Source organism: Ctenocephalides felis, unplaced genomic scaffold (assembly GCF_003426905.1).
Source record: "Ctenocephalides felis isolate EL2017-DRISC unplaced genomic scaffold, ASM342690v1 CF-g0.4_SCAFFOLD_01886, whole genome shotgun sequence".
Lineage (NCBI taxonomy): Eukaryota > Metazoa > Arthropoda > Insecta > Siphonaptera > Pulicidae > Ctenocephalides > Ctenocephalides felis.
The window spans coordinates 138,034,306-138,060,339 of NW_020538040.1; the positions used below are offsets into that span (position 1 = coordinate 138,034,306).

The 26,034-nt window shown below is 29.3% G+C and overlaps 1 protein-coding gene across 1 annotated transcript; it reads right to left on the reverse strand.

Moving 5' to 3' along the window:
• Positions 1-944: 944 nt before the first annotated feature.
• LOC113375983 lies at positions 945-19,500 on the reverse strand. The gene is made up of 7 exons (XM_026615921.1): positions 19,302-19,500; positions 16,013-16,252; positions 13,725-13,786; positions 11,220-11,404; positions 4,319-4,489; positions 3,638-3,717; positions 945-1,090 (listed from the first exon to the last, which is right to left on the reverse strand). Exons 1-7 carry the CDS (start codon positions 19,480-19,482, stop codon positions 945-947), a joined length of 1,065 nt encoding a protein of 354 aa, XP_026471706.1. The 5' UTR covers positions 19,483-19,500.
• Between the last annotated feature and the right edge of the window lie 6,534 nt (positions 19,501-26,034).

Below are 26,034 nucleotides of genomic sequence, written 5' to 3' on the forward strand. Positions count from 1 at the left end.
TGCGGATCTTTAAGCTCCGCTCTACGTTATATCTAAAAATCAATATATGATAAAATTAAAAAAAGTACCAATATTGTATAAAACGAAATAAAATTATTATGATAAGGTAAATAATCTAGCGAGGAAAACTATAGTAAATGAGAATGATTGAAGTTTATTATATATATATTTATAAAATTATACAATCATTTTTAATTTAGAAGCAAGTTGGTCATTGTAGGGAAGATTAAATAATCTTATTTCGAGACCAAGAACAAAGAAATAAAATTTTAAAGATAGTTACATTCAGACTCTTCAAACATAAAGAAAAGTAAGATTGTTTGTTAATACCTGTGGTTCTGTAACAGGAATAATTCTTTCAATAGCTGGAGCAGTTATAACCAGTGCGTAGTGGTAGTTTCAGGAAAGGTCACTGTTGTCATTGCAGTACTGGTCGTCCATGGAGCAGCTTCTCTAATCGTTGGATATGAAACTCTTTTTGAGAAGCCACTGAGAACAAAATTATCTAATCATCATATCAAAAATTTAAATATTGATTGAACCAGCTCGAATATATAAATAAGTAGATATTTATACTATCAAATCTAGGCGACTGTTTAATTAAAGTAAAAACAAAATAGTGAACACACGAAAATTATTTAAAACAAAAACTTTTAATATGTACTAAGCAAAATTAATCAATAATGTATACGAATTCAAAAAATATTTATTTTTGTCACTCTGGTTAAAGTTAGACTTGACATTAGTTAACCCGTATACGCCGGAGCGGTGGCATCCGAGTGGAAAGGGTTAATATAACAGGCATGTTTTCTGTGATGTATAACTATCTTGAATAAATAAATTTCTTTATAACACCGACATCCACCAATTCATATACGTTTTCCTTACCTACACAGGATTGATCCAAAGTAACCTCTGCCAGCCGAGGCATTCGAAAAGTTGCGCTAGATCGGCGCCCTTGCAGGCGCAGTGGTACGCAGTTCAGTCCAAGAATGCCGAGCATCGCCACGCGGCACTCGGACGCCGGTCCTGCGCATTTCTTGGTCACGCTGTCCACAGCACACGACTGCTCGTACATCTCCAATCGCCCCTGGATATAGATAATCATAGATAAATAAACATAAATAGATAACAATACAAGTTATTTTGATACTAGTGGGTTGCATGGTATCGTGCCTTAAGGCAAGTTGCTGAAACTGCCCGTACCGTAATTGAAATCTTGGTAAGGAACCCAAAAAAATTTACACAATATGTGTACACATTATTAAAATTTCTATAAAATATCTGATAATTTGATGTACATATGTCCAATAAAATTTTTGACCGCCAAATGACATTTTTTAACTTATTTTTATTGAGAGTCCATAACCGCTGGACATAACCTTCCCAAAAATTTGAACAGTTTTTCACCTTGTCAATACAAGTAAAATATTATTATTATTAAAATCGGACGCTCCGTTCTCTTAAAAACTGAGTAATAGGATTCGTATGTTCTTTGAATAATTAAAATCGGTTGAACCGTGTTCCCGAAATCGTTGACGAAAATTTGTATCCGCACACACACACACAGACATACACACACACATACATCAATTTTTTCTAAGTTATGCCAAAATGTTGCCCTACGGGAAGTTAAAAAATATATCCGATACATGGGAAAGTACAGATTTATGTACTTTAATAATAATCAAAACATGGCAAATTAATTATATTATGATGGTTATTATTGTCTATGACAATTACTATATGATTTTATTTTTGTGAAGTAAAATTATCATTTTTCTCAAAAAATTTATTTTTTCATTTTGTGAATATTTACTACGTTTCGGTTTACGAAATAACCTCTTTTTTGGGATCAGAATAATTGAAACCAATTTTTTAACATTAACAAGCAATAGAAATTAATTCTAACTTTGCTGTGATGTGTTACATATTTCAGACTTTCATTTTTAGAAATATGTAACACATCGCATCATCATCATTTAAACAAAGTAAAGTAATATACCAATATATAACAAAACATTTTTTTTCAAACAAAGTTAACAAAAACCTTTGTGAAATCTTTTTTTCGTACTGAATTTTTTATTTCCCTTTCTCTTTCGTATTTTGTCTTAGCTAAGTTATATCTTTCTTTATATGTTTGATCTTCACCCGAAGAAGACAATAAATACATGTCACAACCGCACTCACAAAATTTGTCACAGCCGTACCCAACGCACATTTTTGAAAACAAATCTGAGCTAAATTATCTACGCAAAAACTAATAGTTGGCTTTGTTGACTATTAATGCTTAACTTACAGCAAAATGGACAAAAAATTACAAAGAGCGCTGATTAAACGCAATAAATGAAAACTTGTTCGAACAAACATACTTCATCTTTCTCGCTTTGGACCCTATCTCAAAATCAGTATAGCTTAGCTGTTATGACGACTGTCAATACTGTCACTACCGTACCCTGGCACAACCGTACCCAGCCTCTCTTACTCAAGGTAAGTCAAATAAGATCTTGAAACGTTTTTACAAAATTTATTTAAAAAAATTAAACCCGACTAATTTTTTTATTTTCAATAACTGGATGGATGCCTGAGTAATAACTTTTTTGTTATACTGTCATGGTACAGCTCATATTATTTTTTGTTATCTTTTTCAGCTTTATCTTTTAAATTTTTGGTTCATAAATTATTTGTTATATACATAACTAGTTTATTGTTGGTTTAGATTATGTTTATTAAATTACTTGTAAGTGTATACTGTTCCCACTAGTATAGGGATGAGAAATTCGAAACATCGGCAAGTTTAATATTTAAATATTTTCAACCTAACTTTCTTTTTCATTTTAGAATGAATAAGAGTCTTTTGCAAAAAGGCTTTTCAAAAAACTTGTTTGAATTTGCTATTGTTCAATTCTGCACGATTTTTAAGCTTTATTATAACATACAAATGCGTACATCGTTTTTTTTAGCATGGTAAATTGACCAAATATGAAGATGTACAAATATAATTGGTATTACTCACTGGTAATTCATTAACACATATAGAAAAAATATTAAAGTATGTATTTTGGCATATGTTAAATCATTATTTTATCTACTTTAAAATATCTACTCTACATCCTTACTAAATATGTCCGTTAATGTTCATATTATTAATAATAAACAACACAACTATAAAAAGAAAACCATAGATGATGACATTAAATGATACGAAGTTTATTCGAAGTGCAACTTTAACAACTCGTTTTATTAGTATAGTGATCTTATAAAATTGTTATTGATACTTTGAATTTAAGTGTACCGTGGTTATGTCACGCTATAACTGTTAGCTGCATTATTCACCAATTGTTTGTTCACGAGTTTTCAAGATGATAAAATGAAGAAATAATAATATATATATATATTTCTTACGAAGGTGTTTAATACCTTTAAAATTAATCACTGTGATAATTACACTTTATGGTTAATTTGAATACTAATATTTTATATTTGATATATTCCGAATATTATTTCAGTTAAGTCCAATATATTTTTTTGGAATCAGATTTGTTGTTGAAGACATCTAAACATTATCGAGAACTGGACTAAACGCTGGCCGATAAAAATCAACGAGAGCAAGTCTAACCATATAACATTTACTCACAATAAGACAACATGGAGTGTATTTTTTTACCAGATAATACCAAGTGCTGATAATACCTAAGTATGCATCTAGACCGCAGACTAACATGAAAAAACCAAATCATAACAAAAATCAAAAGCATCAAATCCATAGTCAGAAAACTTTATTGGCTGATCGATCATAATTCAAAATTAGCACTCGAAAACCAAATCTTGGTTTATAAAACGGTAATAATTCCTATCTGGTCATACGGAATAGAGCTTTGGGGCTGCTCTAGCTAATTTAATGTTGCATTGGTATAGCGGACTCAACCAAAACTACTTAGAATGATGACATCACTCTGGTAAGCGAGCAATAAAATTCTGCATGATGATCTGAATGTGCTATATATTGAAGACTTTATGAAAATAAGATCCACTAATCATCACCACAAATTAGAAAATCATCTAAATTCACTCGTTGCTCCACTGCCCCTTGCACCAGAATTAAGAAGACTTAAAAAATTATGTCCTATTAACTTGATCCAATAGATTGCATCTAATAATAATTACCCACTGGAGTAACTACTATCTACAATTATATGTAATTAATGTGAATCAAATTAACTCATGGAATGTAATTAATGTTCGGATTGTTATTAATAAAAATTGATTGATTGCTTGAAAATAAACAAAAATTGTTGTTAGATATTACTAAACTAACCGGCACTCTTCTTCCTCGCGGCATGTCTCAGCTACCGTGTGGCAGGCGGGTGTCGGTGGTATAATAACTCCTCCTGAAAGACCGTTGGGTTGCGGCTCAGGTCTCCTGGCGCAGACGGGATGCAACCGTTCTTGCGCCAACATGCACTCGTCGGCACGATCGCTTGTTTTTCTAAAAAAAGACAAAATAGTTAGTTAACAAAATGTCTGAAATACACACGAATAGTTAATAAAAAAAATACATCAAAATAAAATAGTTTATTTGTGGTATTGTAATTTCAATTATACAGTCAACAAGTAAACCATCCTAGAACTCGGTGAGTATGGAAACCATGATATAAAAAATTCGGATCTAACGTACAAATCAGGCTAGTTCGTAGTGCGATTTGTGGAAACTATAGGGTTTATACAAGAAACGAAATTTATGGAAAACCGGTTTCCGTTAATAATGTTTTTTTTCCAAGAAACGGTTTTAACTGGTTTAGAGTTCTTATAAAAAAAACTATTAGCTCGAATAACTCAAACAATTATTACAGAAAATTTCAAGTGATTAAAAGTAGTTTTGGACTAGAATTATTTTCTAGTCAATTATTTTATTGATAATGAATTTTTTTATGCAATTTAGTATAACAAAAAAATAATGATTGACCACGACTAAATAATTTCAAAAAACAATTATTTGTTGTTTATCTTATATATAAAAATGGATCGCAAAATGTGTTGGTAAGCGCATAGCTCAACAACGCCTGGACCAATTTGGCCAATTCTTCTTTTAAAATGTTCGCTCATATCCAAGGATGGTTCTTACGGCGAGAAAAAATCTAATAATTGCCGGGAAAACCCTAAAAACAGCCCTTTTCTTTTTTAATCGAGTAAGCAACGAAATTTGTAGAAAAAACAATGATCTATGTCATGACATTTTGTGTAGTTTTTGATAATCTAATTTTTAATATGTTTATATAAACATGTAAATATCTTTCTATTAATTAACGAGCTATATTGGCAGCCAAAAACATTGATGTAAATGAATTAAATTTCAAAATTCAAGAACAAATTAGAGGCGAATGAGTTGATTCGGCAACTAACCAAGACGATCCACCGGAGTTTTTAAACTCGCTGGATTTGGTAAGATTGTCACCTCACAATCTTTAATTAAAGGTTGGATCGGCAATTATAATGTTGCAAAATATCGACCAACCGCGCCTTTGCAACGGTTGCAAATTCGAAGGTTAGCGATAAAAAAATTACCAAACAACTTGATGGAAGCAACTATATTGAAAGGATAGTATAAAGCAGAAGATGTTCTCCGTGCATCTCAATGTTTCCGACTAATGTGCCATTTGAGATTAAACGACTACAGTTTCCAGTGCGTTTATGGTATCATTAAGTGTTTGTGGTATTAATTTGGAAAATTCATGTTTCTCACATGGAAAAAATGTATGTTGACTGTTCCCGTATTGGAAAACCATCAGATTTGTTTGTCTATGCGCTAGGTAATCAAACAAAAAACATCGTTTATCACAAAGCACTACAATGAAAATTGAACTGAATTTTGAATTATGATTTGCACGATTAAAATTACTTATTTTTAAATGCTTATATGTTTTATTTAATTATTCTTAATTCACACCGAATTATTACCAGGGTGACGGTTCTGTTCGGGATAATTTTTTGCAAAGAATAAAAAAAAGGTAGGAATAAAACACCGCCACATTACAAATTTTTTTGACAGGACAAAGTCTGTCGGGTCGGCTAGTACAAAATATTTTTACATATAAGGGTGTAAATAATTTTATAATAGTGAAACAAAAGACTGCTATCCATTTCTAACAGTGTTTTAATAAATATAGTATATTTGAAACCGTCTATCGCGTAGTATGGAAACCGCGCTATAAAAAGCTCAGCATTAATACAAATCACATCATTTGTACCGCGTTATACGGAGACCGATGAATACAAAAGACAAGAGAATTTATAACTTGTTTTAATTGATATAAAGTTTAAGAGTTCATATAAATATGAATTATTTTTTATTGATTTGAAAGGTTTTATGTAAGAGTATGATAAAACTTACAATTATTCAACATATTTGTAATATAATCAAAAGATTTTTAAGAGTTAAATTCAATGAAACATTGTTAGCAACAATGATTTGAATTCATATTGAAAAGTGTGTTCCAGAATAAACTGAACAATTGGTTAAAGATGTAATGAAGAATCCTGGTTCGAAAAAAGTTAGTAAACTGATATGATCCGTACTTAAGAAGGCAAATTTAAAATAATTCAAGATATTTTTTGAATCATTTGACAAGATTTAAATCAGGAAATATAGGTAAGTCTTAACTTAATAGTAGTTGATCGGGGTATTAGGAAGACAAAAGTTGAAAAGTCACACTTTTAAATTACCGTTAGGACTCAGTAATTTAAATCTTGAACCTTTGAACAATAGGTACGTGATTGGACGACTTGGTTACAAATAATGTAAAATTCTTGCAATTTATAACAAGATTTATGCAATTTTTTCGGAATAGACAACAATATTATTATACCAAAATTCCTAAACTAAATTAAAAAACTGTTTTTAACAAAAAAATTTTCAACCAGACTTTTTTTGAAAAGACTAAATGCTGTAAAAGAGCTCTGGCACTTCCAAAACCGATATCGTGCACAGCCATGACATGAACTGGAATGTTTATATAATATAAACATATTGTAGAAAATAAAAATTAATTAATATCGATAATAAAACTTATATTGAAACTTTTTACAATATATAGTTATACTTGAGTCATTCATAGGATACTCGAAAGAAACTTATGGCTGTTTAACAAAAACCGTGCCGCGTTATAGGAAGATTTGCAATTTCAACTTCGCGTAGTATGGAAACAGCGTCCCCAGAGTACGGTTTTATAAGAGGGATGATTATAAATGGAAATTGTTGTTAGGCTTCAGTAATTTGGATCCTGCACTCGCAATTGGACGGCTTGGTTACAAATATAGCCAAATTCTCGCGAATTAAGAGTAATACAATTTCTTTGGAATTAACAAAAATTTTGTAGGCTCTGATGATACCAAGATCCCAAGTGATGTTATCAGCACTCAGTTTATATAATGATATGATAAAAAATAATACAAAAACTAAACTAAAAAATTGTTATTGATAAAAAAATTTCAAGCAGACTTTTCTGGTAAATATCACAAGTGCTGTGAAAGAGCCCTGACACTACTAAAACCAATCACACACCTTTGATAAAAACTGGAATGTTTATAATATGAACTTTATATTGTAAAACTAGTCGATAATATAACTTATATTAACCGTTTACATTATCTAGTTAGTAGAGTCATTCATAGGATTAAAAGGAACTTATGGGCGTTTAACAAACACCGTGTTATAGGAGTACCGCATTATAAGAGTACAGTATTATCAGAGGTTTGTCGCAATTTCTGCTCCGCGTAGTATGAAAGCTGCATTCTCAAAATACCGCTTTATATGAAGGTTGATTATAAATCAAAAATTCTGAAAATGACTGGAAAACGGTGCAATTCCAGTGTCGTTTTCAAATAATACGTATTTAAAATATTCTTCAGCTTACGCTATATAATCAATCTGGTTTGGATGTCGGTAAACATTAGTGTCATCGTGACAGATATGGCAACTGGTTTATTTCTCTATGCAGTGTTTTATCAGGAATCACTAAATAGAGAGAAGGAAAGAGATCATCCCCGATTTTTCACATCGTTTGATTCGACGTGAGAAGATTGCTCTGTCATCAGCAGCATCTCAATAAACCGGCGTGCACACAATGCCTTCACTAGTTCGTTCAGTCGTGCATTACAATCAAGTCGCATTTTGTGCATATCGAACTTTATCGACTTTTCTGGCGTCGAACTGACGCCGAATCTAATGACGCTATGAGCTTTTAAGCACCGCCAACTTGTAACTTCAACTGACATTGTAGAAGATAGGTATACTAATGTAAAATGGTATTATAATCACTTTGAATTTAATTTATGGAATGATTATGTATTTGGTTTAGGCTTTATAAATAGTATATATACTACAGTTGCAGTTACAAGTATCGAATAATTGCTTTAATTAAATTTTGGTATTAATTGATGATACTTGTATGATGTATGGAACTATTTCGTGCATTACAATTACCACCTAGAGCTTTTCATATTAACCATTGCACGTTTATTCGTGCAAATATGGATTGAAATGCATTTTACACTAAATAAAGACTGAAACTAGGGAGCGCATGGCATCGTGCTTTAAGGCAAATTGCTGGAACTTCCCGTATCAAAAACTATTATTTTTTTAAAAACGAATAACATTTTTGAAAAAAAAATACTTCGAAAAAATTAGATTTCTGAGAAACTATAAATTGGACAAAAAATTACTTTTTTTAATTTTTTTTTTTTGACATATTTTTTGACAACTTTTTTTCAAAGCAATGTTACTGCTTTAACTGCATAGAGACAAAATATAAAGTATAGTAATATTTTGCCCCGTATCTTCAGAACGGTTAGACCTGCCTTTGCCAGAAACTAATCAGCACGTCTCCTTATCAATACGAATCGAATGTTTTTTGAATTATTCAAATCGATTGATCCGTGTTCCCGAAATCGTCGACGAAAATTTGTATCCGAACACACACACATACACACACATTCACACACACACATACATCTATTTTTTCTAAGGTATGCCAAAATGTTCAGAAACCATTGAAACGTAAAGATATATAAAAATTTTCATTTTCGATTTTTTTGCGATTACTATAACTTGCCCTACGGGAAGTTAATAATATTTATTGTTTAGTAAAAAGAATATTAAAGAGATATTTTCTGGGCACAAGATATACATACATATTTGTAGGTCTGCATTTTTTATATAATTTGAAATGCATTTTGTACGGATTAATATGTATGTATGTATATGTTTACATAATTAATATGCAAACTTCATTAGGTGCATTAACTAGCATATCCGTATTATATAAATTTTTAATAGTAAATCAGAGTAATGAAAGCAATTATATGCGCTTGTGTTTAATTGACCACAAAATGTTGTCAATGGGTTGTGAAATTGGTTTAATATCGAAATAACATAGATATTTATCATTCATATAAATTAATTATTAGCAATTTATATTATGTTCAATCTGCAATTATAATTGAAAATCATATAGTTCAAATGCTATTCGTACATTAATCCATATTTTGGGACAAAAGAATATTATTGCATAGATTTCCTGATTTTTGGGTACCCAGTAAATATAATATGCGTATTTGTTTAGTGGTCATAAATAGTGGAACTCACATGATCTTTTTTTGCCGTACCTCTTAAACGGGTTTACTTGATTTCAGAAAACACCTTCTGATAATTAAATACTAATATTTTTTGAATAATCTAACCAGGCTCACACATATTCTTCACGAAAAGTGGCACATTCTAACAAACATACATATAATGATGGGTGAAAGCTGAGTTAAACTTCAAAATAAATCAGGGAAGAATAGTGTGAGAAATTTCCCATTGTCATTTCACAACGCAGTGCCCAAAATGGGCAACTTCCAATCGGAAACATATTTTTAACTTCCCGAAGGAGAAGTAATTTTGAAAAAAGTGTTAAACTTTTTGTCCGCATTTAAGCTCATATAGCACATAAGGTACCGAATCGATTTTAAAAAATAATGATTAGTTTTAGGTACAAATCTACCGAGCCGTTTTTGTGTAATTAACTGTTGAAAAAAAATTTAAGGCGATTTTTATGGATATTTTTAGCGATATTTATTATAGTCTTATAGAAGTTACTGATATATTACGGCCTTACGACAAATAGTTCAATTTTAAAAATTAACCAAAATTTGAGAAAATGAGTAGTTTTTTTGACGTTCGCTAAAATTAAAAATAGACGATTTACTTGGTATAACAATAGAGTACTTGGTCTTAATAAACATACTAAACCATTAAAGTCCTACGGAAACTCGTTCAAATATAAAAATTGTTGATTTTTGAAAATTTGCTCTTAGAAAATACTCCGAGATAATGTGTTCGTTCGTTTTCAATTATGTGTAATAAATCAATCTACTCGGAATACTTTTAATCGCTTATAAATTATTTTATTTTTTATTGATTAAGTCGATTATTTACACATATCAGAAAGTTCATGTAACTTGTCGATTATTTACACATATCAGAAAGTTCATGTAACTTGCCCCATGGCAAAATACCAATACCAACTAGTTATATTTCAAAATTTTCTGAAAATTTTAAAAAATTTGTAATGCGCTACGTAGCTGTGTCAGAGACACAATATGGAAGCGCGTAATCGCCGCGTCGTAGTCTAACGGATAAACATTGCTCCCAAACTTATAGAAATGTAAACAAAATTTGAACCTATTATTTAAATCTCTATAAAATATCTGATAATTTGATGACCGCCAAATGGCATTTTTACCACAGTTTTTAATGCATGTCTAAAAGCGCTGGAACTCTTCAATTCTTTATTTCGTCAATACAAATAAAATGATTTTTAAACCATTTAAATTGTACGCTATTTTATCTCCAAAATTGAATTGCCATTTTTAGCTCTTTTTGCCCCGTATCTTCAAAGTGGTTGGACCTGCCAAAAACTAATCAGCACGTCTCGCCATTAATAGCAATCGAATGTATTTTGAATCATTCAAATTTGTTAATCCACGCAAGGAAAATTTGAATAAGCACACATACACACACATCCATTTTTGCTAAGATATGTTACAATGTTTAGAAACATATGAAACGATTTTAGCGATTACTATAACTAACCCTACGGCAAGTTAATATGAAGCTTTGTTGAGAAAAAAATTTAGTTTCCGAATAAGTAAAGAAAACTAATATGTGAATAACTTACTTGCACCAGCAAAATGCGACATCCATTCTCCATCCAAGTCCCTGTGACCTGTAGAAGGCTTGCAGCGCGTCCATGCAGTGACGGCGAGAACAGCGCGCTGCGTCGCAGTGCAACAGAACCGGCTGAAGGGCACCGCGACAGGCCGGCTCGCTACGGCAACTGGCCAAAGCTACGTGACACGTGCTCTGAAATGGCATAAATTTAAATAATCGTTTAGTTTTCATTAAAGATTCTATGATATGAAATAAATAATTGCTCGATAAAAACATTTTTGAACTTCACTAAAAGTTCAATAACATGAACATTATTAAATCATATACGTGATAATTATTTTACTTTTATAATTATATATTAATAATTGCTGATAAAAGAAAATTTTGCAAAAAGATAACTGACGATATTAATGGTAAAATGAATAGTTGGTTAAAGCGGCATTTAAATTTAAAATAACATTTTACCTCCATTACGACGTCACAGAACTGTACGCACATTTTAATATTAACTGGTTAAAAGATCTTACCAATAATAGTGTTTTTGTCCTTGAAATTAAATGATCTATGATACTAAATAATAAGGAAAGTGCAGACAAAATGACATGGTGTTTTGCTTTTTAAAGGTATCTAATTATTTAATAATATTATAACCAGTCTTAATCGTTATTATTCATCTTCGGTTTATTAACTACCAGTAGCATTGTCTTTTAATTAAGTAAGAACCTGAATAACATATTCATTAAGAAAAAATGCAACATTTTACAAAAATCATTTTGTCCATATAGTACAGAAAAAATTACATATTCGGTAAGCATATACTGAGTGCTTATTTGTAAAAAGGCAGTTCACTAATAAATCGCTTTGTCCTCTTTGGGACATCAGCACTTGAAGCATGAGTCCAAAGGAAACACATTATTATACATCGTAACCAACCTTCGCCGAGATGAGAATGGAAAAAGAGATCTTTTCAATAATTACAAGTTTTTTCTTTTTACCAGTGAATTTTTTTTCTCTGTTTTTGGAAGTAGTTATAGTAGAAGTTAAAACCAATCACTTTTAACAGGTTTTAATTCTCATTTCATTGACCTCGAATAAACTAGCACGTAGTACTTGCGAAATAGTACTATGTCATTTTGTTCATTGTATGAGTATGTCATTTTGTTCGAAAGTGATAAAAAAAATCAAAATTTCACCAAACACTTCAAAATTGAAAAAAATAGATCTAAATTCCTAGTACTGAAGTAAGTTCATTGATTTTAATAGAAATAATTACAAACAGTACACCTTCAAAATAAACTTTTAAAATTATGATACATGTTTGGCCTGATTACTCTGTGACAATGACGCTCAACATCTGACAGGTTAGTGATTATGGCTTTCTTAATGTTATTCAGTCCCAAAATCGTTAATAAAACTAGCCAATTTTCAAATAAGGCCACTGTGTGTCATTTTATCCGTATATACCACTTTGCCCGTATTTTCCCTATATTATCAAATAAAATATCTAGAAATTAATTAAATTAAGTTAAAGTTAGAAAAGTAATTTTACAAACACATGATTTCTGTTATCCCATTGAAGAGGCTTTGCAAAACCTGTTTAATTTAGTTGTAATTATTAAGCGGGCATTTTAATGTAGGAAGTCAAAAAAATGTTTTTTTTTCTCTCATATTTTCTATAAACTATTTAAGAATATGTGTACGAGAGGATTTTTAAAAATTTTAAATATTTTTAGAGATACTACTGTTTGACTATGATAATCCTCTTCTGCTTACTTTAACTTTCGTGAAACTTTAAACCCCCTTTTCTGAAAACCGTCTTTATCAAATGATGCCCCCGATTTCTCGAGATCTACTAGATCGATTTGCTTGAAATTTTCAAAGAATCTTCTCTATAGACTCTCTAGTACATACTCATCCCCAAATTTCTCCCCAAATAGTATATACCATAGCGAGCGACAATATTCTAGATTAGTTAGATCTCCATTTTTCAATTTAGATTAATAGGGGGGTTGCAATCGTGGGCATGGTCACGTGGCAATTTTGAGACTATTAAAATTGTTAACTTTTTTCTGTACCCTTGAAACATTGATAAATAAATTATAAAAAAAATAATAGTGAAAAAAGATTGCCTTGTTTACGATGATTTAAATATAACCTAAAATTAATGTCTCTTTACTAGAATACCTCTTAAAAAGAGTATTAAATCATAAAATCAATCTGATAATGCGATGCAATCGATTAAATTACCCGGAATCGATTTAAATCCGTTCGAACCTGTGAAGTTGCGATTATTCCGACGGCAGCAAGTTCGGAGCCACAATGAACGCTTAAGCACTTTGTTAATCCAATGACTCTAACACCGCTTCTCCGACACTTCCACTTAAAACTTTATCTCCAAAGTAAATGAAATTAACCGAATAAATATAGGAGCATAACGTAAGATTTATGACCGGCAAAAGTTTTACAAGTTCATAAGCACATCTTGTTTACTTTAAAAGGATGCTTTGTTTACCTGGAACATGTTCCTTGTAAGCTCCTCATTTGCATCAGGATATACGGCGTCAATGTGTTTACCTGAAATTTTCAATTATTAAATTACTAACAAGTGTTTTATGTTTATGTTTGATACTAACAATAACACATATGTATTGAGAATATAAAGTATTGAAGAAAATAACTAATATGTAGAAAGTCTTGAAACATATTGACGTTGAAGATAAAAAATATTCTATAAATCTAATAATAAAATATAATGTATATTCCAACCTTCAAAATCAAACTAATGGCATTAACAAATTATGGAATGTGTAACGACAAAGAAAATAATTATAAATAAAAATGGTAAAACTATAAATGCAAATAAAAATTGCAAAAAATGAAACAAGAAATAAAAGCTGCAGTAAAATTAAAAATAGTCGTCCGCGTAGGTTTATTGGCCTTATGTACAGCTATTTAATGATAATTGTAAAATGGATATATATATATATATATATATATATATATATACATAGGGTGCCCCTTAATATGGACATTTTCGAATTTCCTTACTCCCAAGGGCTCAAATGATTCCAAATTGATAAAAATCAATTCTCTGAAAGTTTTAGCTCTTAATATTAATTTTTAGATAGTGAGCAATTCAAACTATGTATGGAAATAGCATGAAAAAAAAATTGAAAATTAAAAAAATTTTTTAGGTATAACTTAGCGACAAATGAACTAAAAGTGAAAATTCGTGTCATTTTTTATTGTAAATTTGACGCTCTGCAAAATTTATCATGTTCTTTCAATACGAAGTTTGATTGAATTGCGCTCTATCTAAACGTTAATATTAAGAGCTAAAACTTTCACAGAATTGTTTTTTATCAATTTGGAACCATTTGGACCCTTGGGAGCAAGGAAATTCGAAAATGTTCATATTAAGGACCACCCTAGTATATATGTATATATACACACACACATATATATATATACTCGTATATATATATATATATATATATATATATATATATATGCGTATATAATAAGTTGCACGTTGCTTCTTCATTTTATGTAATTATTTAACAAATTAATAATCTGATATATACATATATGATATATACATAATATCAATATATTTTGAATCAAATAAAACAGTAAAGTTTTATGAGGTATTTATTTTTAAATATTTTTTTAATATTATGGACTATTATTTTTGAGCAATTTTAATAAAAAAAAATTAATGTTTATAGATCTTGTTCAACTTTTCGGATTCAATGTTACGCTATAAGTTATTTTTGAACTAGGAAAAATCTTACAGCTTTATCATTTGAAGCAATAGTCTTCACAGAAAAGATTTATATCTTTATGAGTAAAAACGTAGGCGGCACGAATTTTCAGTAGAAAGTGTTAAATTCAGAATTTAATTAGAACAAAAAAGGTAAACTAGAGGTACCAAGTACTCAGTTTGGTAAAATTCTAAAGAAGAAGAAATAAATTGAATGATATGTTCTTCTATCTTTTATCTTCTTCTGTATTTTGTACGACTCCAACAAATGACAAAAAACTTCGTGACAAACAATTTCGTGTGATTTGTTAAGATTAGTTGGAGAAACAAAAATTTCATCGTTTGATGTGGTTTGATTACTCGTAAAAAGTTCTCATATGAACGGATGTACTATTATCGTATCTATGTGCAAATATGATGAATTAGTGTAAATCAATACCGGAGTGCAGAACATAACACATCTGCTACGTAAACTCTATATTTAAAAGTGCTCACGCAAAGGATGATTCAATTATATATTTTTACATTTATATATTTTTATATATATTGAACTTTTATTTGAAGCTTTATTGAACTATTTATAATAAATTAAAATATGTCGTTTCAAATAAAATATATTAGTATTATTGTATTGATTGCTAGTAAATATTAATTTTACAATTTTTGAAGTAGGTCTTAAAGTTTGGATTCATATAAAAAATTTTCATTCTATTAATGTTTAGTGAATGAACATCGTATAACTGTCAAAAAACCGTGAATAGTTTCGCATTTATCATCGCGTGAGCACTAATAGATGTGCACGCACATTCTAAATTGAATGCGACTAAAATCAGTGCCTATAAGTTAAGTGCTTTATAAGGTAGTGCACGTGTGTTGTGTGATTTATAGGTATCTATCGCGTGTGGGACGCAATATATATAAATACATTGTGCCAGCAGTATTAACGGAACCGAAACAATAAAACAAACAGAACCAAATGAAAATAACTTCACTATAAAGGTGTGTGAAAATGTTTACGGTGTCTACAATCTACATACTTTGTGCTGCGGACGCGTCCAAGTCATCTTCGCCGACCATGGAGCCGTTGGTGTGGTGGGTGAGAATGACCGAGGCGCCCGCGCCGCTTAAGTGGTTCGCGGGATTTTGGCCCATGATGCCGGAGTGCGACACCGAGCCCCCAATCACGCTCCCCGACATGTGGGCCGGCTCCACCAGAGGATTCTCTAGTTGCGACTCCACGAAGCTCAGTTTTCCATTCGAAGTCGACATCACCTTCACTGTAAAACCAACCGTGCTCACGTCACACAAAGCGGCCACACCCTCGGTCGTGACAAAATCATATAAAAATAATAACGACAACTAATTCTACATTTACTACAAATAAATGCTAAGGCAATTGCTATACAACTACTCTATGAATAAAGGCTATATATGAATTAGTGATTTTAGCATGCATTTGTGAAGTGCGTCAATATGTGCAAAGAGTCGACAACCATTTACATTTTGCCTTATAGAAAGTCCGTTCACACGATGACTTTTTATATCGAGGTCTTTGATATAAATTGATCTAAATTTCCCTTCGGAGTAAACATAATTTTGATCTCTTAGCAAATCACGATTTCCACAATATTCCACTCTCGAATATCTTCTGTGATGATTTGCATGCGTAGGCGATACTTTTTAATATATATATATACACACATATATATATATATATATATATATATATATAAACTTTATATATTACTTTTCCAAATATTATGATTACAGTAAAAATAAACTTTATTTTTAATTTTTTGGAATTCAAGAGCTCATGTTATGATCTCTATAGTTTGTAAATTATATTTACAGTATAAGGTACAGTATAATTTACAGTAATTTTCTTGTACAAATATGAAAATAAGTTACACAAATCCCGAACAAAAAATAAATTTAATAAAATGAATTAAAACCAAAATATGTTTGTAACTTTTTTCGCTACATATATGTATACTTAACTAAATTATTACTTTACCTTTACCATGAAGAAATCGCACTGATATTTCTTGGTCGATTATCGAGAAACTGTTTACCACTTTCAGAATATTTATGAATAATTATTACCGATATTTTATTTTGATCTCACAAAGTATTTTAAGTTATAGTTTAAATATTTTTTAGTGATTTATGAAACTGTTTATAATTATATTTTGGTCTGGAGAAAGAAATTACCGGTCAAAAAATTATATTTTAAAACTAATAACATTATTAGTTTACATTTTTAATAAATTCATTTTAGGTTTTTATTTTTGCATTATATACTACATTTTACCATTTAAATATTATATTTTACACTTCAACTATATGTTTCTTCAAAACCGAATCTCTAATAACTGGTTAAATATGCAATATGTAGTATTATTATAAAATAGTATTTTAGGATAATAGTATATTGTATTCATTATAAAATAGTATTTTGTGATTAAACATTTTTTCTTCTGCTCTAATTTTCAGTAAAATAAATAATAGTCCGTTATTTTCATATCAAGATCTTTTTTTTAGTTTTTCTAAAAGAAAGAAATAAATAATCGATCAAAAAATATATTTTAAAACTAATGAAACTATATTTAATAAATTTGTCTTATTGTTAGGTTTACTTTGTTTAGGTTTTGTTCTAAAGAACAAAAGTACAAAAGTACAAAAGTAAAATCGCGTCATGTTGTTTTAGTAATCCATATTAACTTATTAAAAAACAGTACTTAAAATGATAAAAATAAATTTATCATTAGCTAGGTTGCTACACTGCCCTGCAAAAGTTTACTCATTTAGGAAAATCGTTTTTTTTTTTATTCATCACTTTAATTATTATTCTCAGACAGTTTAATGTAACAGATTCGTTGAGAATTACATTCAATTTACGAGTTAAAAACATTTACATGTGATATTTTTGAATTTTCGTGAAAAAAAAAAAAAAAAAAAAAAAACAAAAAAAAATCAATCCAGCCGTTTTTCATCAAATGTTGGCCTTTCGATTTGAAGTCATTGGCGCGCATGTACATGATGATGCATCGAGTTCAAAAAAATAGTTAATGTTATTCAAAGTGATAATATTGTACATTTTACAATATTACCGATTAACATATTTCTGTACTATAAATAAATGAGAATTTAAAGGAAACGCTCAAAAATTATTCTTAAAATATTTTCTGCATCAACGTACATTAAACTGTCTGAGGAGAACGATAAATAAAGTGATGAATAAAAAAGACAACGATTTTTCTAAGTCAGTCCAAACTTTTAGAGCGTAGTGTATATTTATAATAAAATAATTTTAAAAACAATCTTATTTTGTTATCATGCGTTAATTAATTTTCGTTAGATTAGGTATATTATTAGGTGTTAGGTACATGGAAAGATTATTGTTTTAATAATCAGTTTTAAATGATATTATTCATATTAAGATAATTTTACACATCATTACATTTAAATTGACATTTGGCAATAAGAATTATTAATATTGATTTTTTGTCGTTAAAACACTCGGCGTCTCATACAAATATCGTTATGATCGCTATAATTATAAACAAATGTTTTCTAATTTGACGACTTAAAAATTAATATAATAATGAAACAAATAATAATAATTCACAACACAATAAATCATAATTATGAATTATAGCAATGTTTTATTATTAATGCAATATTTAAAATGGTAAGCATGCTACATCAGCAGAAATTAAACTGGTATTAATAAAACATTTTTCAGAAAAGACACTTGACAGTCCAACTATTCCTTCCTGCTATTAAAATTTAAAATTAGATTTTTTTCTGGCTGAAAATTGTATGAAGGAGACAAATATCTATTTATAAAAAAACGCTGTAGTAATATATGTACTATCTTGTTGATAAAACGCATTTTTAATGTGTCTATGAAGTATAGGGAGCGTCCATTAGTCACGTGATCGATTTTTAAGGATTTTTGAAACCTTCCTCCCATCACATCACGTGTATTTTTAGTTCCTAGGAAACTCGTAAATTTTTTGGAATTTTGAAATATTTTCTAAATTTAGGTGAAAAGTAAATACACGTGATATCTTGCTAGATTCCTCTTTTTAATCTCAAGTGATTAATGAACGCCTGTTAACATATCTCTGATATTTGTCTCCTTCCTACTTGCAGGATCATGAAGTTCACCAAAACAACTAAGTTACTGATGTTTTTTTGATGAAATACCGACAATCAAAAGTGTTTGTTTCTGAAAATTGTTAAATTAGCCACATGTGGTTTTGGTATCGGTTTCGGTTGTGGTTGTCGACTCCCGGCACATTCGGTGCATTGAAGTCTCACCGTTTCCGGTGGATTGCTGGTGCTCCATGGTGTTAGAAAAGTGCGAATTACGTGCTGTGCTGGTGGTAGTTTTCGGTGGAAACAGAAAATGTGGATATAGGTCAGTCGGCGGTTGCCATAGGTGTCGGAAGTACCCCTTAGCCGGATCGTGCGGGTACAACGCGTTGTCCGTGTCCGACATGTCGTACGGCGCCGGAAGAATGTCTGCAAAAATGCACAATTTTGCAACCTTCCACATTTTTCCGGATCGGATTCAAGAGCCGATAACTGATCTTGGCCGATGTTCTTCCGTGCCGGAAAAGCGTTTGCTACATTTCGAGTCGGACTTTGGATAACAATATATACCGTCGCACAAGAATTCAAATAGATTTGTGATACAGATGGTGATTCAGATAATAAAATAATTATGGTTATAATATTCAGGTCGCTGCACTTATGATGAACTTTGCACGCATTTAAAATGTATATTTATAAAAATATATATTTATATATTTAAACACACACACACATATATATATATATATATATATATATATATATCGAATTTCCTTGCTCCCAGGGGCTTAAATGGTTCCAAATAGATAAAAAACAATTCTCTGAAAGTTTTAGATCTTAATATTAACGTTTAGATAGAGCGCAATTCAATCAAAGTTTGTATGGAAAGAGCATGGAAAAAATTTTGAAAATTAAAAAAAAATGTTTTAGGTATAAGTTAGCGACAAATGAATGAGTTTTATTTATTCATTTGTTCACTAAATTACATCTAAAAAACATTTTTAAAATTTTTGAAAATTTTTCCATGCTATTTTTATACAAAACTTTGATTGAATTGCGCTCTATCTAAACGTTAATATTAAGAGCTAAAACTTTGTGATACAGATGGTGATTCAGATAATAAAATAATTATGGTTATAATATTCAGGTCGCTGCACTTATGATGAACTTTGCACGCATTTAAAATGTATATTTATAAAAATATATATTTATATATTTAAACACACACACCCACATATATATATATATATATATATATATATATATATATAGGGTGGTCCTTAAAATGGTCATTTTCGAATTTCCTTGCTCCCAGGGGCTTAAATGGTTCCAAATAGATAAAAAACAATTCTCTGAAAGTTTTAGATCTTAATATTAACGTTTAGATAGAGCGCAATTCAATCAAAGTTTGTATGGAAAGAGCATGGAAAAAATTTTGAAAATTAAAAAAAAATGTTTTAGGTATAAGTAAGCGACAAATGAATGAGTTTTATTTATTCATTTGTTCACTAAATTACATCTAAAAAACATTTTTAAAATTTTTGAAAATTTTTCCATGCTATTTCCATACAAAACTTTGATTGAATTGCGCTCTATCTAAACGTTAATATTAAGAGCTAAAACTTTCAGAAAATTGTTTTTTATCTATTTGGAACCATTTGAGCCCCTGGGAGCAAGGAAATTCGAAAATGACCATTTTAAGGACCGCCCTAATATATATATATATATATATATATATATATATATTTATATATACATACAAAGAGATATGTGCATAAATATAGAATATATAGTTTTTTTGATAATTTAATAGATTCTGTGTGTTTTAGTATTTTTCCATATTTTTGTTTGTTTGTGAATATCACCTATGATGGAATCTGAGATTTAAATAAGAAAAAAAAATTGTTTTTTCTATAAAAAAATATGTCCCGAAAAATTTCACTCATGTAGGGGATTTAAATACACCAGATATATTCTTATTTTTTTTCTGCAGATGGCGAAATAATATGATAAAATTGTTCTTGGGCATCTATCCAGTAATTAAAAACAGTATTATTGAAAGAAAATATTTTTATTAAGAAAACATAAGTTTCGGGTCTTGATTTGACCCATCTTCAGTGCATACAAATAAATAAATAAATACAAATAAAAAAAAAAAAAAAAAATTGCACGAAAAAATTATGAAATACAAATTGATAAACGTCGAGTTATGATAAAATTTTAAATAATTGTAAAATTAAAATAAAAGTAAAAATAAATAATACATTTTATTATAAAAAAGCTTATTCCAAACGAAGCATGTTGTCAGCTTGGAGTTTGTGTAACAAGTCAGTCATAATTTATATATATATATATATATATATATAATTTTTTTTCCGTCATAATTAACAAGTAAGTGCAATCCTTTTATTCTGCAAGGTATTCTCATCCTCTGAGCAGTTTTCTGTACCTCCAGATCCGTGCATTATTTTTGGCAAAAACAATATATTTGCTTAGATATTTATATATTAGCAAGAAGATATTTATATATTTGCCACATTCAAAGTTATTTCTATTAAAATTTTTTGCTCATTTTATTTAAAGGATCTTTGTTTAAGACTAGTTGACTAATTGTTTGGATAAGCCTAGATTTTTTTTATAGAACGAGCGCGCTCGAATAATAAGTATCAAATTAGTTATTTTTGCACGAGTTTCATTACACTTATTGAGCTATTATTACTAATTTTAGAATAAATAAAGTTTGATTTTTATAGGCTTTACTATATTTTTTATTTTATTAGGGTTTCGCTCAATTCTCAAACCGTGTTAGAGCGAACCCGTGCTTTAAAAGTACGTGTTATAAGGCGGATGGTATCAATTCTTAAACTGCGTTAGAGTGAATCTGTGTTATAGAAGCACCGTGCTATACGGGGGTTACCTGTATTATTACAGTTATTGTTCGAACTACGAATCTTTTAGCACTTTTTATATGAATAGAAAAACTACTATTTAAACTAGTATTTAAATAATCTGTGAACTAATTTCAAGTAGTAAATGTTCAAATGTTCTTAGAAGTTTTCGGTTTATCACTAGAGTAATAGTATAAATTTTCTCACGATATTAGATAAATTCCGTAAACAAAATGGACAGTAGTTCATACTAATCGTATAAAATGATAAAACTTTATGAATCTTACAATATTAGTTTATACTATTTTTGTTAATTGTTATTAATAATAAAAGCAAACTATTGCTGATTATTGTTATTGTTGGTTCCAATATTCAGAAAATATGCTTGGTATAAGCTTAATTTCATTTTTATCTCATTTGGAATTGTGTTTATTTATTTCATCGTCGGGGCTTCCACATGGATTAGTGGTTATAGCTATGGGATTTCAATAAGAGTCTCCACCGATGATATTAATACTGATTACTTTTTTTCAATACATTTATAAATGCAAATGCAGTTAGAGATAATATATTACTTTCAAACTTTCTGGATAAAATGAATTTCCAATTTCCAGATTTCAAAATTCAGATTTCAAAATTTTTAAAAATATACTATTTTATATCTTCTTCATACCAAATACTTTTATTATTTTAAATAAATTTATTATTTATTATTTTAAATAAAATAGGATTTAATTATTTTTCATTCGCCTGGCCAGCATTTATATAAATGTCGTATTAGTTTATTAACACGTTTGTACAGTTTATTTTAATCAAATACAAAAAAGCAATTATAGCTTGGCATGTAGTACAAATAACAGCTGACGATCAACCAAACACAAATAACTTCATAAAAAGCGCTTCCCGCAGAAGTGTCGCATATTGACGCTCGTAATAAAAACATGCCCGGAGCAACAGTTTTTGATAAAAGCAAACAAGCTTTGAAATTTAGCCAAACGATGTCGAGATGGTCATTTCCGAAATGAATAATAGAACAAACACCTGGTAATTGATATATATCCATTTGCCATTCAGTTGCTATCATGATCAATCAGAATTTTGCAATACGAAAGGAAAAATGTTATTGTATTATTTAAATATTTAACGTTGATTAAAAACAGGGATAAACTGCAATTGACAGCTTTGCTAGTTTTATATTTGCATTCTAGATAATTGCATGATTTTATAATGGTATAATGGTAAGCAATTTTAACCAACTGTGCTCATCGAACAGTTCGCACAGTTTTGGGTCTTGTCTAAAAGTAAAATGCTTATGACGAGTATATTCGTCATGATCTCAAAAAAGTTGTTAAAGCGCTATTAAGATGTTGGATGAAAAATATAAGTTCATTTCTTCCAAAATTTCAAAATTGAAAAATCATATTACTACATTTTACTTCTTTGTTAATATACATATATACTACATAGGCTAGAATGGTCCACAATTAAAAAGGTAATATCTCAAAATTTCACCAATATCTCAAAAACAAGCAAGCTAGGAAGTTTATAACAACAATATTTGAAATTAGAAGGAAAATAATGTATAACCAATCAGCTATCAGATGATAAACGGCCATACTTAAAAATCCACAACAAAAGTATTTTCTTTCGTTGTTGTTTTTTTTGGTTGTGAGCGCTGTTGTTTAGTTTACTAATAAAATTTTAATTATACGTTTTATAAAATGTATTGTTAATTTTAAGTTAGATTCAACAGATGTTTTTATATAATAGCTTACATGTATATGTGAATTTGTTTACGCCTTTATTCTGGCAAAGGCGTAAATGAAAAAAAAAATAGTAAATGCAAAAGCAAGTTCAGTTAAAAAAAATTTTTACAAGAAATAAATTAAATTAATAGTTATTCTAACTCTACTGCTGATTTTTTTTGACAAAATACCAGATCAAGGTTATATACAGCGTTGTCTTTGTAAAAAATGTGCCCATTAAATGTATGATTTGCATTGATCGAATATTGCAGCTATTATGTTGTAAAATCCCTCTAAAATTAAAAACAAGACATCGGATCTGTCCGCCCCCTGGCTGTCCCATTTTACCCCGCCTCTGAAGTAAAAATTGACAGATGATAATGTTTAGAAAAAAGTATATTAAAAAAATCACATTTCTATAATTAACTAGAATCTTTACTGAACATAGTACAATAGTTATTTGTTTGACACGAGTTATGTAGTTCATTTAGTTTAGATAGTATAATTACTAACAGTTAAATTGGACCTTTGTGCTTCGCCATATATTATATTCACATTTCGAAAAATTTATGCAACTTGTCTAGAAGTGAAATGCCACTTACAACTACTTACTATATACAATCATAGGCGCAAATTATTCTATACAACTTGATATTTCAATATATATATCTTTTGTTTTTTTTTTTCAAAAATCAATCTATAGCAAATGGTCAACGAATGACGAAAATACTCGTCAATACACAAAATTTTGCCACTTCTCCATGACAAGTATATTTGTCAATCACAGTTAACTATAATAATATATTCCCTGGTTAATTGAAATATAATGAAATTCGCCTCGTTGTTCATTTAACGAACTTTTTATTATTTTTAACTGTGACTTTATATTGAAATTTTGAGTAATAACAACAAAACGAAATAATGAGAAATTAAAAAAGAAGCAATAAGAAAGAAATAATTACTGAAGCAGACATTACGCTTCATAACGTTTATTATTAAAATATATTGCTCGGCATTTGTAATGGAAGCAATCACATTTCACTGAGGAAAATTTTCCACCTCTGCCACTTCGGAGTTATTAAACATAGACCACAATTTGCCACAGAAATGGTATATAATAGTAGTAAGTAATGTAAACTCTGGAATCAAGTATTCGCAGTGTTTTAAATTCAGTACTATTTGTTTTATCGAAAGAGTTAAATATTGCATCAGAAATACCCGTTAAAAATATTTGAAAAAAATCCTAGTACTACTAGTAATGAATCGGCTTAAGTAGTATGTAAGTAGGTGTAAGTAATATTTTACTTTAAGGCAAGTTTCCAAACTTTCTGATATTTGTTAATCATAGACTTATTCAATAAGTTTTTATATTTAATAACTTCTCAAATAGTGAATTTAAATTTTGAATTTTTGACGCAGCCCAGTATTCCAAACATTGATGATTTTTTATAATTCAACCATTTTTTGTAAGCCTGTGATGTTTTACGTTACATTAGTAAGATATTTACGAAGAAAATTTATTCTTCATTATTTACAATAATGCCATTATTTATTGGTTTAATAATAAATCCTATTTTCATAAAAACTGAATTTATTATCATACTTATTAAAGCAAACTTAATAATCTCCCACGATATCTTTTAGGTCTTGCAGGAATACCTCGATTTACTTCATGAAATATTCTTTCTTTCCGATTTATTTCATTATTTAGAATTATTTTATTTATTTATATAATTTGAGAACCTTATTTTAAATCGAATTAGTTTAATCATAATTGATATAAAATCATTAATTGAATGACTTCAATTATCTTTTCCACCTGACTGAATTTTCATCAAAATCAACAAATTTTTATTAACAATTAATTACATAGAAATGGCTCAATAGATCTTCACCAAAAAATAATCAGCAACTGATATCTTTCGAAAAGTTTTTGAATTTTCAAAGTTAATTCAGGATTTTTGATAAAAATCAAAACCATTCTAATCAAATTTAAATCATTTGATTAAAAAACATTTCATGTGTAGAACAAAAATAAAAACTAGTTAAATTTTCGGAAAGGTAGTTCTAGCGATTTCGAAGATCCAATAAAAAAAAGTAAAAAAATGCCAATTTGGGGTCGAAAATTATTGTTAGACATATGCACATCAAATTTCATACATTTTATAGAGATTGTAATAATACAAATTGTAATAAGTACAAATTATGTTTACATTTCTATGGATTCTATACCAATATTTATAATGTTAAACTGCGACGTGACGCTTACGCGCCTCGATATTTCTTATCTTAAATAGTTACGCAGCGCGATTGCTTTGATAAAAA

Excerpts from the sequence above, each read along its gene's own strand:
- LOC113375983 (XM_026615921.1), bottom strand. The coding sequence starts at position 19,482 with ATGTCGGACACGGACAACGCGTTGTACCCGCACGATCCGGCTAAGGGG. Across the intron at positions 16,253-19,301 it reads CCAGCAATCCACCGGAAACG|TGAAGGTGATGTCGACTTCG; the intron begins GTGAGACTTCAA and ends TTGGTTTTACAG. Across the intron at positions 1,091-3,637 it reads ACACTCCATGTTGTCTTATT|GGGCGATTGGAGATGTACGA; the intron begins GTGAGTAAATGT and ends ATCTATATCCAG.